Source organism: Pseudorca crassidens, chromosome 15 (genome assembly GCF_039906515.1).
Source record: "Pseudorca crassidens isolate mPseCra1 chromosome 15, mPseCra1.hap1, whole genome shotgun sequence".
NCBI classification, from domain to species: domain Eukaryota; kingdom Metazoa; phylum Chordata; class Mammalia; order Artiodactyla; family Delphinidae; genus Pseudorca; species Pseudorca crassidens.
Genome location: NC_090310.1, coordinates 4828027 through 4842242, shown reverse-complemented (window position 1 = coordinate 4842242; position 14216 = coordinate 4828027). Strand labels below are relative to the sequence as shown.

At 46.7% G+C, this 14216-nt stretch overlaps 2 protein-coding genes and 1 pseudogene across 4 annotated transcripts in view; all 3 read left to right on the top strand.

Annotated features, from left to right (window-relative positions):
• The first annotated feature begins 3655 nt into the window (after positions 1–3655).
• Positions 3656–4240, top strand: LOC137206325 (large ribosomal subunit protein uL6 pseudogene; annotated as a pseudogene).
• Positions 4241–11615: 7375 nt separating this feature from the next.
• Positions 11616–14216, top strand: part of USP42 (ubiquitin specific peptidase 42) — a 35800-nt gene continuing 33199 nt past the window's right edge. For 2 of the 3 annotated variants that reach the window (XM_067705471.1, XM_067705470.1), the window contains exon 1: positions 11616–11747. The gene's annotated coding sequence lies outside the window, so the exon portion shown is untranslated. The remainder of the gene's footprint in view (positions 11748–14216) is intronic. The other variant, XM_067705469.1, reaches the window with a different exon arrangement.
• LOC137206524 (collagen alpha-1(I) chain-like) lies at positions 12148–12525 on the top strand. The gene has a single exon (XM_067705222.1). It carries the CDS (start codon positions 12148–12150, stop codon positions 12523–12525), a length of 378 nt encoding a protein of 125 aa, XP_067561323.1.

Genomic DNA, 14216 nt, shown 5'->3' with positions numbered 1-14216 from the left:
CCTTCCACCTATATATATAGGTGTATATCCAAAGGAAATAGAGTGGTGAAAAAAGATAAATACAAGAATGTCCATCAAAGTGTAATTTATAATTTAAAAAGCACTGAAATAATCCAAATTCCAAATAGAAGAGCAGTTAGGGTACATCCCTGCAATGAAACCACATGTAGGCAAAAATTGGAAGAAAAAAAGCACGTTCCTCTCTTGGCTTCCATAATATCACACAATTTTAGTTTTTCTCTATTTTACTGGCCCTTCATCTCAGTATCCCCTTCTGGATCCTCCTTCTCCAAATGTGTAATTCTGTAGGGCTCTTGTCATGTCACTCCAAATTCTGTCAGGAGATAACCACGTGCCCCGCTATCACTTTACATACCATCTATAACCTGACAACTCCCAAATGTATCTCTGCAACACAGACTTGTTCTCTTGGATGGCTTAAAAGCATCTCAAATTTGTCTGAACGTGAACTCTTGATATTCCTCCTAAAACTTCTTTTCTACTACCCTTCTCCATCCATTTAAATTAGCACACAATCCACCCACTTGTCCAAGCCTGAAACCTGAGAGTCAACTTTTATTCCATATCCAGAATATATCCAGGCTGCCTACAAATTAATAAAAAAATAAATAGGGCTTCCCTGGTGGCGCAGTGGTTGGGAGTCCGCCTGCCGATGCAGGGGACATGGGTTCGTGCCCCGGCTCGGGAGGATCCCACATGCCGCGGAGCGGCTGGGCCCATGAGCCATGGCCGCTGAGCCTGCGCGTCTGGAGCCTGTGCTCCGCAACGGGAGAGGCCACAACAGTGAGAGGTCCGCGTAACAAAAAAAAAAATTAAATAAATAAATAAATAATAAATAGAAACATGATACATATAAAGATGCAATATTAAACATACAGGTAACCAAAAAGGAACCCCTAATGGCCAATAAACATAGGAAAAGATACAAACATTTCACTAGTTACAGGTAAGTGTAAGTTAAACAATGAAATATCATTTCAAACTATCATTTGCAAAAATTGGAGTTTTTGATACCGAGAGTTGGTGAGGATATGGAGAAAAGGAACCATCATACATCGCTAAAGAGCTATTTAGGGATATTGAGTGAAGCTGAAATGGTGCATACCCAATATCCAGTAGTTAATTCCCCTCTTGGGGACTTCCCTGGTGGTCCAGTGGCTAAGACTCCACGCTCCCAATGCAGGGGGCCTGGGTTCGATCCCTGGTTGGGGAACTAGATCCCACGTGCCGCAACTAAGACCCAGCACAGCCAAATAAATAATAAATAAATTTTAAAATATATTCTAAAGATAATAATTCCCCTCTTGGTTCCCTTTAGACACCCCTATCTGTGCCTAAGGATATGTGTATAAAGGTACTTATTGCAACATTGTTTGTAACAACAAATACAAAAATAGCCTAATAGCCATCAGTAGGGAAATAAACATGTATGCAAACAAACATTATAGAAAAGCTAGAATGAATCAACTAGATATACTTGTCTTATCATGGACATTTAAAACAACACAGTGGGGAATTCCTTGGCAGTCCAGTGGTTAGGACTCTGCGATTTCACAGCCAAGGGCATGGGTTCAATCCTTGGTCAGGGAACTAAGATCCTGCAAGTCATGCAGTGTGGCCAAAAATAAATAAATAAATAAATTAATTAATTAAAACACAGTGAAAGTTGCAGAAGCCTTATTTTATATGTATAATAATGTTTACTGAGAACTGTGTCAGCCTCATGCACACAGTTCTATGTGCTTTTACAAATATTAACTCATATATATACAAATATTAACTCACATATATCATATATGTGTAACTGAATCATTTTGCTGTACAGCAGAAATTAACACACACTGTAAATCAACTATACTTCGATAAAATAAAACAAAATTTTTAAAGGCCATTTCACTGTTCTGACAAGCCGGCTGCTTCAGGAAGGTAGGGGACATGGTAAGACCAGAGAATTTCATGAGCATAGATCCATTGCTGCACTTCACTTGCTGGAAAGTGAGTTCCTTGATCAGAAGCTGTGTAGAATACCATTTCAGTGGGTAAAGCGTTCTGTAAGTCCAGATGGTAGTTTTGGCAGAATAATTGCATGCAGGGAAGGCAAATCTCTACCCAGAATAAGTGTCTAGTCCAGTAAGAACAAAATACTGCCCCTTCCATGATGGAAGTGGTCTGATATAATCAACCTGCCACCAGGTAGCTGGCTGATTACCCCGAGCGAATGGTGCTATATTGGGGGTTCAGTGTTGGTCCCGGCTGATGGCTGATTGGGCCCTCAGCAGTGGCTGTAGTCTTGGTGAGTGGAAGCCCATGTTGCTGAGCCCACCCATAACCTCCATTCCTGCCACCATGGTCACTTTGCCCATTGGGTGATTACAGGGGCAACTGGGGGAAAAGGTTACTGGTATCCACAGAATGGTTCATCTTATTGACTTGATTATTAAAATCCTTTGCTGAGGGACTTCCCTGGAGGTCCAGTTGTTAGGACACCACTCTTCCACTGCAGGGGGCGAGGGTTCAATCCCTGGTCAGAGAACTAAGATCCCACATGCCACACAGTGCGGCCTTATTAAAAAAAAAAAATCCTTTGGTGAGTATTCACTTGGGATGAAAATATCTTCACCTTTTTCACCCATCCAGGGACGTGTATCCACATATCTCTTCCCCAGACTTCCCTGTCATCAATTATAGACTTGCATTCCTTCCAAGTCCCTGACCATACAACCAAACCATTGGCCACATCCCATGAATCGGTATATAATCACATCTGGCCACTTCTCACAAGCAAAATGAATAACCAGATACATTGCTCAAAGTTCTGCTCAGTGGGAGGATTTCCCTTCACCACGTCCTTCAGGGATGTCCCAGAGAGGGGCCGTGGTGCTACAGCTGCCCACTTGTGGGTGGTGCCTGTATACTGTGCAGAAGCATCTGGAAACCAGGCCCAAGTCTTCCCTTCCTTTGTATATGCTCTGATCATAGGCAACTCTCCATAAGGCCATACTCGTAGGCGTGGAGAGAGAGGGTATTGTAGCAGGAGTGGGAACCGTGAACATTTGAGCCACTTCTTCATGTAAATTATGTGTGCCTTCAGGGTCTGCCTGGGCGTCATTTCACTTCCATTTGGTGATGCAGTGCTTCTGCGCATGCCCAACTTTATGGCTTGTTGGGTCAAAGAACACCCAGTTCATGATAAACCATTCAGGTAAATAAGATGTAGGATCTTACTTCCCCGACCAGGTATTGAACCCACGCCCCCTGCACTGGAAGCACGGAGTCTTAACCACTGGACCACTGGATCCTTGGGAAGTCCCAAGGATCTCTTCTTTCAAGGCAGACACAGAGCTTCCACGTCAGTTAAAATCAAATCTGTAAAAGCTCATCCTTTTCTTTCCCCTCTTTGTCCAGTGACATTAGAAGTCACCAGTCAATCTCATTATACTTGTTAATTTAACAAAATGTTTTAAGGTATCATATACAAGGTCACCCAGATCCTTGCTTCTTATAAGTGTTTGATTAAGAGTATCTAGTGGTGATATTTTCTGTATCTCTTTTGCCACATCACACCGTGTACTATGAGGATTCTCTGTACCTCTAGAAATAGAGTCACTACTCTTTGCCACATCTATTTCGAGGTGAGAATGAAGACCATTCTCAGCAATCAGACTGTCGACATTCCAGAAAATGTCGACATTACTCTGAAGGGACGCACACTTATTGTGAAGGGCCCCAGAGGCACCCAGCAGAGGGACTTCAATCACATCAGTGGAGAACTCGGTCTCCTTGGAAAGAAAAAGAAGAGGCTCCAGGTTGACACATGATGGGAGAAAAGAAAGGAACTGGTGACTGTTCGTACTATCTGTAGTCATGTACAGAACGTGATCAAGGGTGTTACCCTGGGCTTCAGTTACAAGATGAGTTCTGCGTATGCTCATTTACCCATCAATGTTGTTATTCAGGAAAATTGTTCTCTTGTAGAAATCCAAGATTTTGGGAGTGAAAAATACATCTGCAGGGTTCAGATGAGGCCAGGTGTTGCTTGTTCAGTATCTCAAGCCCGGAAAGATGAGTTGATTCTTGAAGGAAACGACATTGAACTTGTGTCAAATTCAGCTGCCTTGATTCAGCAAAAGCCACAACAGTTAAAAACAAGGGTATCAGAACATTTTTGGGTGGTATCTATGTTTCTGAAAAAAGAACAGTTCAACAGGTTGATGAATAAGTTCTGAGTGATCCAGCTACAGAAACTGCAAGAGGCCAGACTCATATGTGATATTTTTAAAATGAATACAATCTCTTGGGACTTGGGCAATTTTTCTTAAACGGATTATCCTTTCCAACTATTTGGCCAGTAAGCAGTTAAGTAAATTCTAGTTTGGTAAGAACAATAACAGAAGGAATGAGTGTTTTTTTTTTTTTTTTTTAGTAAGACTTAATGGGAGAAGTGGCTTGAAGGAATAGCAAGGGTATTTCAGGCAAGAGGAACATGGGTACTGGTGACAGGCAACACTGTGGTGGTTCAGTATTGGATGAAGAACTTTGAGAGATGTCCTGAAGGTATCTGTAATTTTGCAGAGGCACGAACTTGAATATTTGTGAGGCAAGTGCCTGAGTCACAGTAACTTTGTGTGAAAAAGCAGCTGAGAAGTGATACAGTCTTAGTAAGACTTAGGAAAATTAGAAGATGGAGTTAATTTATATTCATGATAAACATGGTTCCTGTGGCCCAAGGTTCTCTCAGTTTTATCCTAATTTCAGCCATTTACTCCTATGTCCTAGGCCTTGATATCTAAAAAATAACTTATAACCCTTCCATAATCTCTTCATTCCATGTGTCATGCTTCAGATACACTACCATCCTAGACTATCTTAATAGGATTGCCTGGAAACCTCTTCCTTGATAGAAACTCCAACCTTATGATTTCTCAGGCAAAACATAACATTCAAGTTTGATTTCTCTTACATACTATGTGTCTAGTCTATCAGAAAAATCTGTGGGCTGTCCTTCAAAGTAAGGTATAGTCAAGGAATAAGCAAGAAAAAATAAAACCTATTTGGAACCTAAAAAGAAAAAAAAAGATAGGAAAAAGAAATAGTCACTAGTCTTTCCACCGAATTTAATTAGAGAGCCAATTCCAGAAAGCCCGGAGCCAACTCAGAAAACTCACCCTTAAGTTTCCTATCCTCTGGAACAACTCCTGGTATCAAAATCTGTGTAGCCAGTGTTCTCCAGAGAAAAAGAACGAATGGGATGTGTGAAGAGGGGGAAGTGGCGGGAGGGAGTGGGGGTGATGGTATGATGAATTGGGAGATTGGGATTGACATATATACACTAATATGTATAAAATAGATAACTAATAAGAACCTGCTGTATAAAAAAATAAATAAAATAAAATTCAAAACAAAATTAAAGAAAAAGAAATTGTCTCATGCAATTATGGAGGCTGGCAACTCCAAACTTTGCAGAGTTCACTGGTATGCTGGAGACCTAGGGAAGAAATGATGTTTTGATGCGTCTGAAGGTTCAAGTCAATCTTTTTGCTCTATTCAGGCCTTCGACTGTTTGGGTGAGGCCCACTTAGATCATGGAGGGCCAGCCGCTTTATTCAAAGTCCACTGATTTAAATGTTAATCTCACCCCAAAACACTCTCATAGAAACATCTAGAATAATGTTTGACCAACTATCTGGGCACCATGGCCCAGACAAGTTGACATATAAGACAAGTGAGACACTGAGATAGGAAGGGTGTGGGGCAAAGGAGGGGGTGAGGAAGCACATCAGATTTCAGGGCCAGAGGAAACCTGCCTGAAGAGGCCTCTTTTGAGCTGTCACTTGAATTATAAGAAGGCATCATCAGTATTAGGACCCGGGAGGTGTCCCGAGAGAGAAAGAAAGTACAAACACCCTGGGGTAGGAATGAATTTAGTACGTTTCAAAGAAAGAAGGAGACCAGGAGAAAGAAACAGGAGTGGCAAGAGAACCGGTTACCTGTTGTGATGGGTCAGCCTTTCTACTACACTTAGAAGAAAATTCAGAGTCCTCTGTAAGGCCCACAGGGCCTTTCAAGAGCTACCCCAGCCTTCCTTTTCAGTCTTCAGTCGTGCCACTCTCACGGCAGCCTATGGGACCAGGCCGATGAGCAAGACCCATGACTTACGCATTCATGAGGGAGGGACAGAGCAGAGATTGTTCTCAAGGTCACAGTTTCTGGAGCAGGGACAGGGTCACACAAGAAGTAGGACGGAAATCTCAGTAACTGAACAATTGGCGATTGGCTGCATAGATGGCCTTCACCCACCTCCTCCACCTATATTGCATGGACAGTATAGCTTTTTCTTCATGGTGAGGCGAAGAGGAAGAGAGATGGAAATTTCTTTGTGGCAGGGGTGGGGATCGCAGAGTGGGGGCTGGCATCCTGGAGGAAGGCTCCCTCTTTTGGGCAGTGTAGGCGTGCGTCTGTGTACATCTAGGTGTGTGTGTCTGTGTGTATGCGCAAATGCCTACCCAGTCTCTCCTTTACCTCCCCCATCACTAAGCCCCCCAATGTGAAGCCTTCCCACCAATATCCACATGGACTTCAAAGTCACCTCTCAGTTATGGGGGAGAGATCAGTAACCTCAGAGGATGTCCCTCCTAGCTACCTTTATCAATCATCCTGTTACATAAATGATTATGGTTGCCCAACAGGAGGTAAGTGCTATAAACCTTAATAGAATCAGTGGTATGGCCATACATGTTTGGAAGTAATGAGATGGGGAGAGGTAGAAATTTCTCATCTATAAGGTGGGGAGTTAGAAGATACTCTCTCAATTGCATGGACCAGCAAACAGATATTTATATTATAGAAGATAACTAATAAGGTGCTTAGTATAATGTGTACAATGGTTGACTGGTTACCAGTCAACCATTGTGATGTCATCAGGATTATAACCTCACTTAATAGGGTCCTGGCAACCGTGGAATGGCAAGTCCCAAATGAATAGCGACTTCTTTTGGGTGAGCATATCTATTCCGCCTTTCCTCTTTACTTTCCCAAATAAGGTGATCTTACTCTCTTAGCCAAAAAGGATCCCTGTGGGTGCTTTAAGTCCCCATCTGTCTGCATTAACTTGGACTCTGTATCCAGTAGCCTGGAAATACCTGAGTATTGCTCTTTGTAACCCAGTGTATGGCTCCCCGAGTAAATTAAATGGTCAGAGGTCTCTTTGGGAAGGATTTGGAAAATCACTGCTGTGTACATTTGCTGTGGATCCGGCTTCTCTTTTACTGAATGGGTGTTTTGGATCTGAGAACTGGCTCAGGTGGGGAAGCTGGAAAGGAGATTGTGACTTTCCACTGGGTCAGCTGACTTCAGTCTTCTGCAATCCAGATTTTATAAATATATATATATATATATATATACACACACACACATATATGTATTTGATTACATATATTATGCCTTTGTTGACCGCCTATCTATCTAGTCCCATGTCCTATCAGCCATCTCCATGGATCCCTGCAAGTCAGGTGCCCCTATCTGTCATTCTGACTCTGCTTCCCTCTACAGCAATCATGCCCACATTGCTTCGAATGGTAAGTGCTGCCACCCAGCCTCTGTCACTCCAGGATCCCATTACTAGAGAGCCCAGTTCTGTAACAGCATCCCCTATGGTCGGCCCTGGCCTACACATCCCACTGGGCATCACCGAGTTTCTCAGCAAAGCTGGTGGTGCCCCCACCTCTCATGGCCTTGGTAAACAGAGTGTCCTCCGGCTCTTCTTATGAAATATATTCCGCTAGAAGCATCCGTTCTAACAGGTTCACTTCCCTGAGCCTGTTGAGCTCTTCCTTCATCTACCATGGAAGCCATACTATCTTGATTTCACTTAATGTGTCTCACTTCTCTTGCCAAGTACCATCCATATGGTGTATCAGAAGCAGTCCACTCAGGGCCCTTGACAAAGTGTTAGACCTATATTATGGGAGAGCGAGCCCACATCTACAAACCCTTCCTTAACCCCACTCCCGCCCCTTGATCTAGCCCATTGGGATCCATTTTGAGGCTTATTTAAAGTTCCTGCTAGAATATATTAGCATGGTCCTGCAAGCTCATTCCATTCCTCCCTTAGCAAGCCTGCAACACTTCCCCAGGTAGGCCATACTGAGGCCTAATTTTATTTTATTTAAAAATGTTATTTATTTATTTAGGCTGTGCCGCAGGGCTTGTGGGATCTTAGCTCCCCAACCAGGGATTGAACCCGCTCCCCTTGCCTTGGAAGCTTAGAGTCTTAACCACTGGACCACCAGGGAAGTCCCTGAGGCCTAATTTTAGTGATTGGTCTAGCGGCTACGGGGCAGATCCTGGAAAATGCATTGTCTTGTAGGGTACCTGCCTCATTTGAAGCTTCTGCATAGTCTTCAGATTGGAGGGTGGGAGTTGGCCACTTCTACAGGCCCCAAAGGTTCAGAGGAGTCTGAAGTTCTACCACTGTTTGGTTCTCATCCCTAGTTCCTTCTCAGAGCCCAGACTATGGTGTTGGGGATTAACCATGGCTGAGGAGTTGACCATTTCTAAAGATCAGCTCATTTTAAGTGAGCCTGAGCCTGGTCCTCGGAACGAACGGTCTGCTGTCTGACTGCAGGTGATGGTTACAACAGGCTCCTAAGCAGGTCCATGGGCTTTGCTGTATATTGATGACGGATTGACCAGAGGCAGTCATTTTCCCTCTTTAAAGCATCAGTGACCACCTAATTTCAGTTTAAAAAATTACTATTTCCCCCACATCCTCAATCACCAGAGAGATTGCCTAAGCCAATGCAGCCCCATCTACCTCTCTCCCACCCAGCTCCCCCAAGGTGAGGGTCATCACACAGCTGTCAGCATCCCAGCTACCACTTGAAATCCTATCCTTAGACTCTGCTTCTTAGGACCATTCCCGGTACCGACTCTCTAAGCTGGACCACCGAGAAGCAGGGCTTGAGACAGAATTCAGATGCATAGGATACATCGAGGGAGTTTTAAAGGGAATGAAGGGAGGGAGAGGGCAGGGAAGAGTTAGGCAAGGATGTCGTCTCAGTGGGAGATGAGCTTCCTTCTGATTCCATTGGCTCTGGAATGTAAACCGCATCGCAAGACTGGTCACTAATCGAGGCAAGGTCTTTCTGAACCCTTGCGTTGGGGAGCCATTGGTATAGACTGAAAGGGGGGAGGGTAGGTGGGCTTAGCCTCCCCAGAAGGCAGCTCCCCACCAGCCAAGAACAGTTGTCAGAAGGGGGCAGCTGTGGGTTATTAGCGACTAACATACATAACAGCTGGGAAGGGAATTCATGAGTCAGCCAGCAAAGCGGATCTAGATGGGGCATTAACAGAGCCCACCACCGGCTCCCTCATTATCTGGAGGGCCTTGAAAAATCTAATTTATTCCTCTTTGACACCTTCTGCTCTTTGATCGTGTGATCACCTGGCTTGGGAGGTGGCGCACTTGGCGTCAGTTTACCTCTCGCCTAAAGACAGTTTTGGTCAAGGCAACTGGCTAAGTAATTAGCATAGGTCCCACAGCTTGTAAGAACAGAGGCAGAGTGAAATCTTCTCCCAACAGCGTTCACTTTGGTTTCCTCTGGTCTGGAGGAAAACGAATTTCTGGGGCAAAAGCCAAAGACCCAGCTGTTTGAAGGCAGGGACTTCCTAACGTCCTTTGTTAACTACTCTATTTATGTCATGAGTTTGCACTGAAGTGGCCCCAAAATTCTTTAGAGGAAAAGGGCCTCTATGTTTGCTTTCAAAGCACGGAGGAAGGAGCAGAGGGCTGTGTAACAACCCCTCCCCTCCAAAAAATTCTGTTCTGGAGAGAATGCCAAGGGATTTTTTTTTTTTTTAAATCTCTTTTCCTACTCTACTGTATTAAGACGTTAATTGCAGGGGCAGTTTGTCAATAGGATATGAAATGGAAACTGATATTAGAAGCCAAACTTCTCATGTGACTTCCAAAGGAAGCATTTTGAAATAACCACAAAGCTCAGGTGACTGTTAGGCATTTGACTCTTTAATTCCTTCTTATTCTGTATTTAATCACCTGCAAGTCATTTGGAAAAGGCAAGCAAATTACTGGATCCATCCCTATGGCTATTCTGTTCTTCCAAGTCTCTTATTAGTGTTGCCAGGACCGTGCAGGCGAAATTTCATAACCATTCTTCATCAGGAAGTAAATTGTGGTGTTAATCCCAAAAGTGGGTACTGAATTTTGGAGGTTTGGAATTCACCTTTTCCTTTTTGGTTTTCTCAGACAACTTCAGTGTTCTGCTCCAAACGCACAACAGCTATTTCATCACTTCAGTGATTTCTTTCCATAATAGTGAAATTAGCACTACTTTAAAAGACATAGGGGGAGCAATAAGATTCCGATGGCGGCTTCATGGAAGAACAGACACAGGCAGGATTTCTATAAGCAGAAGCAGGAGTGGGGTGTTTGTAGGAAAAAGGAGGTTATGGCTGGGACACAAAAGAGGAGAGAGAACTGTAGGCCTTCAATGCCAGGTAAAGGAGATGAGACTTTTCCGTGGGCCAAGAAAGTAGCTAAAAGCTCTTCGGAGGGGACCCACATCTGACCTGTGTCTTTGAAAGATCATCCTGGCCGCAGCGTGGAAGCTGAAAGAGAGTGGAGTGACGGTAAGGAGACTGTGGGAAGGCGAGGGGCGAGACTAGGAAGGTTGCCCCGGGAGGGCGGGGATTACAGCCCGTGGGTAGGTCGGGTGGGTGTGACCTGGTGTAAGGGGTTAGGTCAGGAAAGGAGAGAGAAGAGAGACAGAGGGAGGACTCGGTCAGTGCGGGAGAGTGCCACGTCCCTAATCAAAGCAGGGAACCCCACAGAGAGGAGCAGGGTCGTGGTGGAGGGGAGATGCCACGATCAATCAATTCGTTTTCTGCTCGACCTCGCGGTGGAGACATCCAATAAGCGGCTGGAAATATGGATCTGGCCCTCCGGAGCAAGAGCCGGTCTTGCTCCGGAAGTATGGTCTGGCCCTCCGTTGCAAGAGCAATACTCGGATCTGAGATGAGATCTTGACGGGATAGGCGGGGGTCTGCCTTTTCTGGAGCCGGGTTTCTCCGCTTCCAGTAACAGTTGTCGAAGTCTGATGGCGCGCTGGAGCACCGCTGGGTCCGGTGTTCTTCAAGTCCGGGTCTCTAGGCCGAGGGGCGTCTCCCGGAGCCGTGTCCATTTGGGGGGGCCAGGTGTCCCGCGTGGGCCGTGCACCCGCGCGGGCCGGACTGAGCGCACACGCCGCAGGGCTGTCTCGGCCCTCCCGTCGCGGCCGCCGAGGGCCGCGCGGTCGGCTCCAGCCGGCCGCTGGGGAAAGACTTCACCCGCCCGCGCCGTACAGCTCGGCTCCACCAATCAGCGCGCTCCTTCCGCGGCCGACCAGCGCTCCAGTGACGCGCGGGCCAGCCTGCGCCCGCGGCGCTTTGGCGATGGCCCCTCCCGCGCTAGCCCGGCTACTTAGCTGCGCGCTGCGCCTCTTGTGCGACGGCCCCTGGGCGGCGGCGCGTGCGGGCGCGGCCTTGGCGCGCCCCCTGGCGGCCCGGCGGGGCGCTGCGGGCGCGGCGCTGACCCGGAGGCGGCGGCGGCGGTGCCCGGATGGAGGCACGTCATTGTCCCCCGCCGGGCGGCTGGGCTGTGTGCGGCGGCGGCGGCGGCGGCGGCGGCGGCGGCCGCCGAGGGGGATGGAGCGAGCGCCGAGCCGGGTCAGGTAAGCTCCCGCCTCTTTCCTGCCCGCCGCTGGCCGGCGTGGGGCCCGCGGAGCGCCCCGCTCGCCTCGGCCGCAGCTGCCCTGGCCGCCCCTCTGCCGGCGCGGCCCGCCGGGGGCTGGCGCGGCCCCTCGCCCGCCGCCCCCTCCGCAGCGGCGGGCCGCCCGGGACCCCGCCGCGCCGGTGGCAGTGCCGCCACCGCCGGCCGGGCCTGGCCGCTGGGGAGGGGGCGGCGGCCGCAACGGCCGCGGCGGCCGGGCTCCCAGATCGCCGGGCTGCGCGGGGAGGCCGGACCCCCCTGGTTGCCCATGGACACTGCCCTCCCACCCCCACCCGGCCCAGCCCGCCCCTCTCGGCCCGGGGGCTGGGCCCGGCTGGCTGCTCCGGGGCGGCCAGGCCCGCATGGGTCTGCCCGGGGTGGGCGTGTGCCGGCCGCTGAGCCGCCCGGAGTCCCCGGGCCGCCCACCGCCCCCCGCGTGGCTGCCACCTCCCGCCCCTCGGAGCCCCGGGCTCGCCTCCCTGCCCCCACTGCGCCCCCCAAAGAGACAAACTTTCCCACCCGGGCGTCCCGCCGGCCCGCCCGCCGCGCCGGTCCGTCCTCGCGGGGCCGTCCACCTGGCTAGTCCACCGGGTGTCCGAGTTCCCCACGCCTGCCGCCGGGCGGAGCGGGCACCCTCGGGAGGAGAGGAGGGGCCGGCCGGCCCGGCGTCGCGTCCCCCAAAGCGCGTGTGCCCTGGTCCTGTTCTTTATCTTCGGGGCAGGAAGACCCAACTTACCTGAGGCGGGGGCGTGGGGGGGAAAGGGCGGTCAGTTTCAGATGTTTGAGATGAAGATTTGATGGGACAGAAGTTTTACCATCTAGGACTTTAACCTCGCTGTAATGAATGCAATTGAGATTACTTTTGTGGAATAGCTCTTTTATATTACGGGAGGCCTTAGGGCTTACTTGTTTATGGGAAAACACGTTGGTTATTTAAAGTAAATACACTCAAATAACAGTAAAACTGGTTGAAAAACTAGTTAGCCCCTAAAACAGCAGTATTTTAGGTTCTTGTACGTTTTAGTGGAGTCTCAAATTTTAACTTGTACATTTGAAACATAATTCTCCTCTTCTGATTGTATTATTCATTCAAAGTGTATCGGTGTTGTGAATAATCGGTTTCACTTATTTGTATCTAGGGTCAGTTTCACTTCTTTTCTGTATCATTGAATTAAGTCTACAGAGTTTTTTTTGTAAAAGTTTAAAGCAAAGTGATTTGTTTCCTTACAAATAAGTAAAATCCAGGTTGTCTTTTTTAAAGCTTGTGAGTTTTCAAATGGAAATGCACCAAGAATGTGGGTTACATTGTTTATTAAGAAGTACAGGTATAACAGTTTCTTTTTGCATGTATTTATATTTTTACCACAATGTATGTGGAGTGCCATAATGTTCAAATAGCCATATGCTTATTCTTCTAAAAATGAAAAAGAATAATGTATTCTAGCATTTGGTCACCACAAGGGAGAAATACCATATAAGGGACAGCATTTTAAGACTTTCAAGTAAAACATTGTAATTAAAGCAGGTACACTTAATGGAAACAATTGAGAAGTCACTTTGTCTCATTCCTCCACACACATCCAACCTTGATTTTTGTACTCAGTTTTTTTCAAACATGCTTTTGTAACTTTTTGTTTGTCTGTCATCAGGAGGTGTTGAGAGAAATTTAAACTTTTCATTGAAGTAGTTGCTTAAAAGTCCTGAGATTTATTTCAGTAATGTTTAGAAGCTTTACTGAGAGTAAAGAACATGTAACATCTGAATCCTGAGCCCTACGCAACATTGTTTGGCTTCCAGAAAGGTTTTCTCCAGCTTAATACCTGATGGTTTCAGGGTAAGAAGTCATTGGCTGAATATGCATCTGAAGGAGAATGGATGTTGTTGGTTTTCCCAAATTATAATGCTATGTGGTTATCAATGACTCCGTTGTATGTTTTCCTTGGGTTTTTTTTCTTAATTAAAGAGTTGTTCCCCCCCACCCCGCGATCCCCCCAAAGGCAACTGGAGCAAGTAAAATGGTTTTATTTAGTCATTTGTTAATGATTGTCCTGAAGGGATGTTTATCCCAGAAAATCAAGGTTTTTGCTATTTAACATTACTGTAAATAAGGCTGGCTTAATCGTCACTGTTTTGGCTTTCTTCTTCCTTTTCCTCCTCCTCTACTTCTTTTCCCCTTGTTGTCTTATTCTTGCCTCCACACTGTTTTGTAATTTCTTTTGACTGTCAGATGAGGAAAGTATAAACTTTATTTGGCTAATATGGCTCAGGCTTTCTTCCTGAATAAAGGTCCTGTGTTTTACCTAGATTGACTTAAAATTTCAGTTCAGTTTTTCTTTTTGTTAAGATCTAATTAACATCTTCTTCTCTATTTCTACGTAAGATTCCAAAAATATTTAAGTTTGTACTTTTTTGGGGGGTGATAATCTTAATT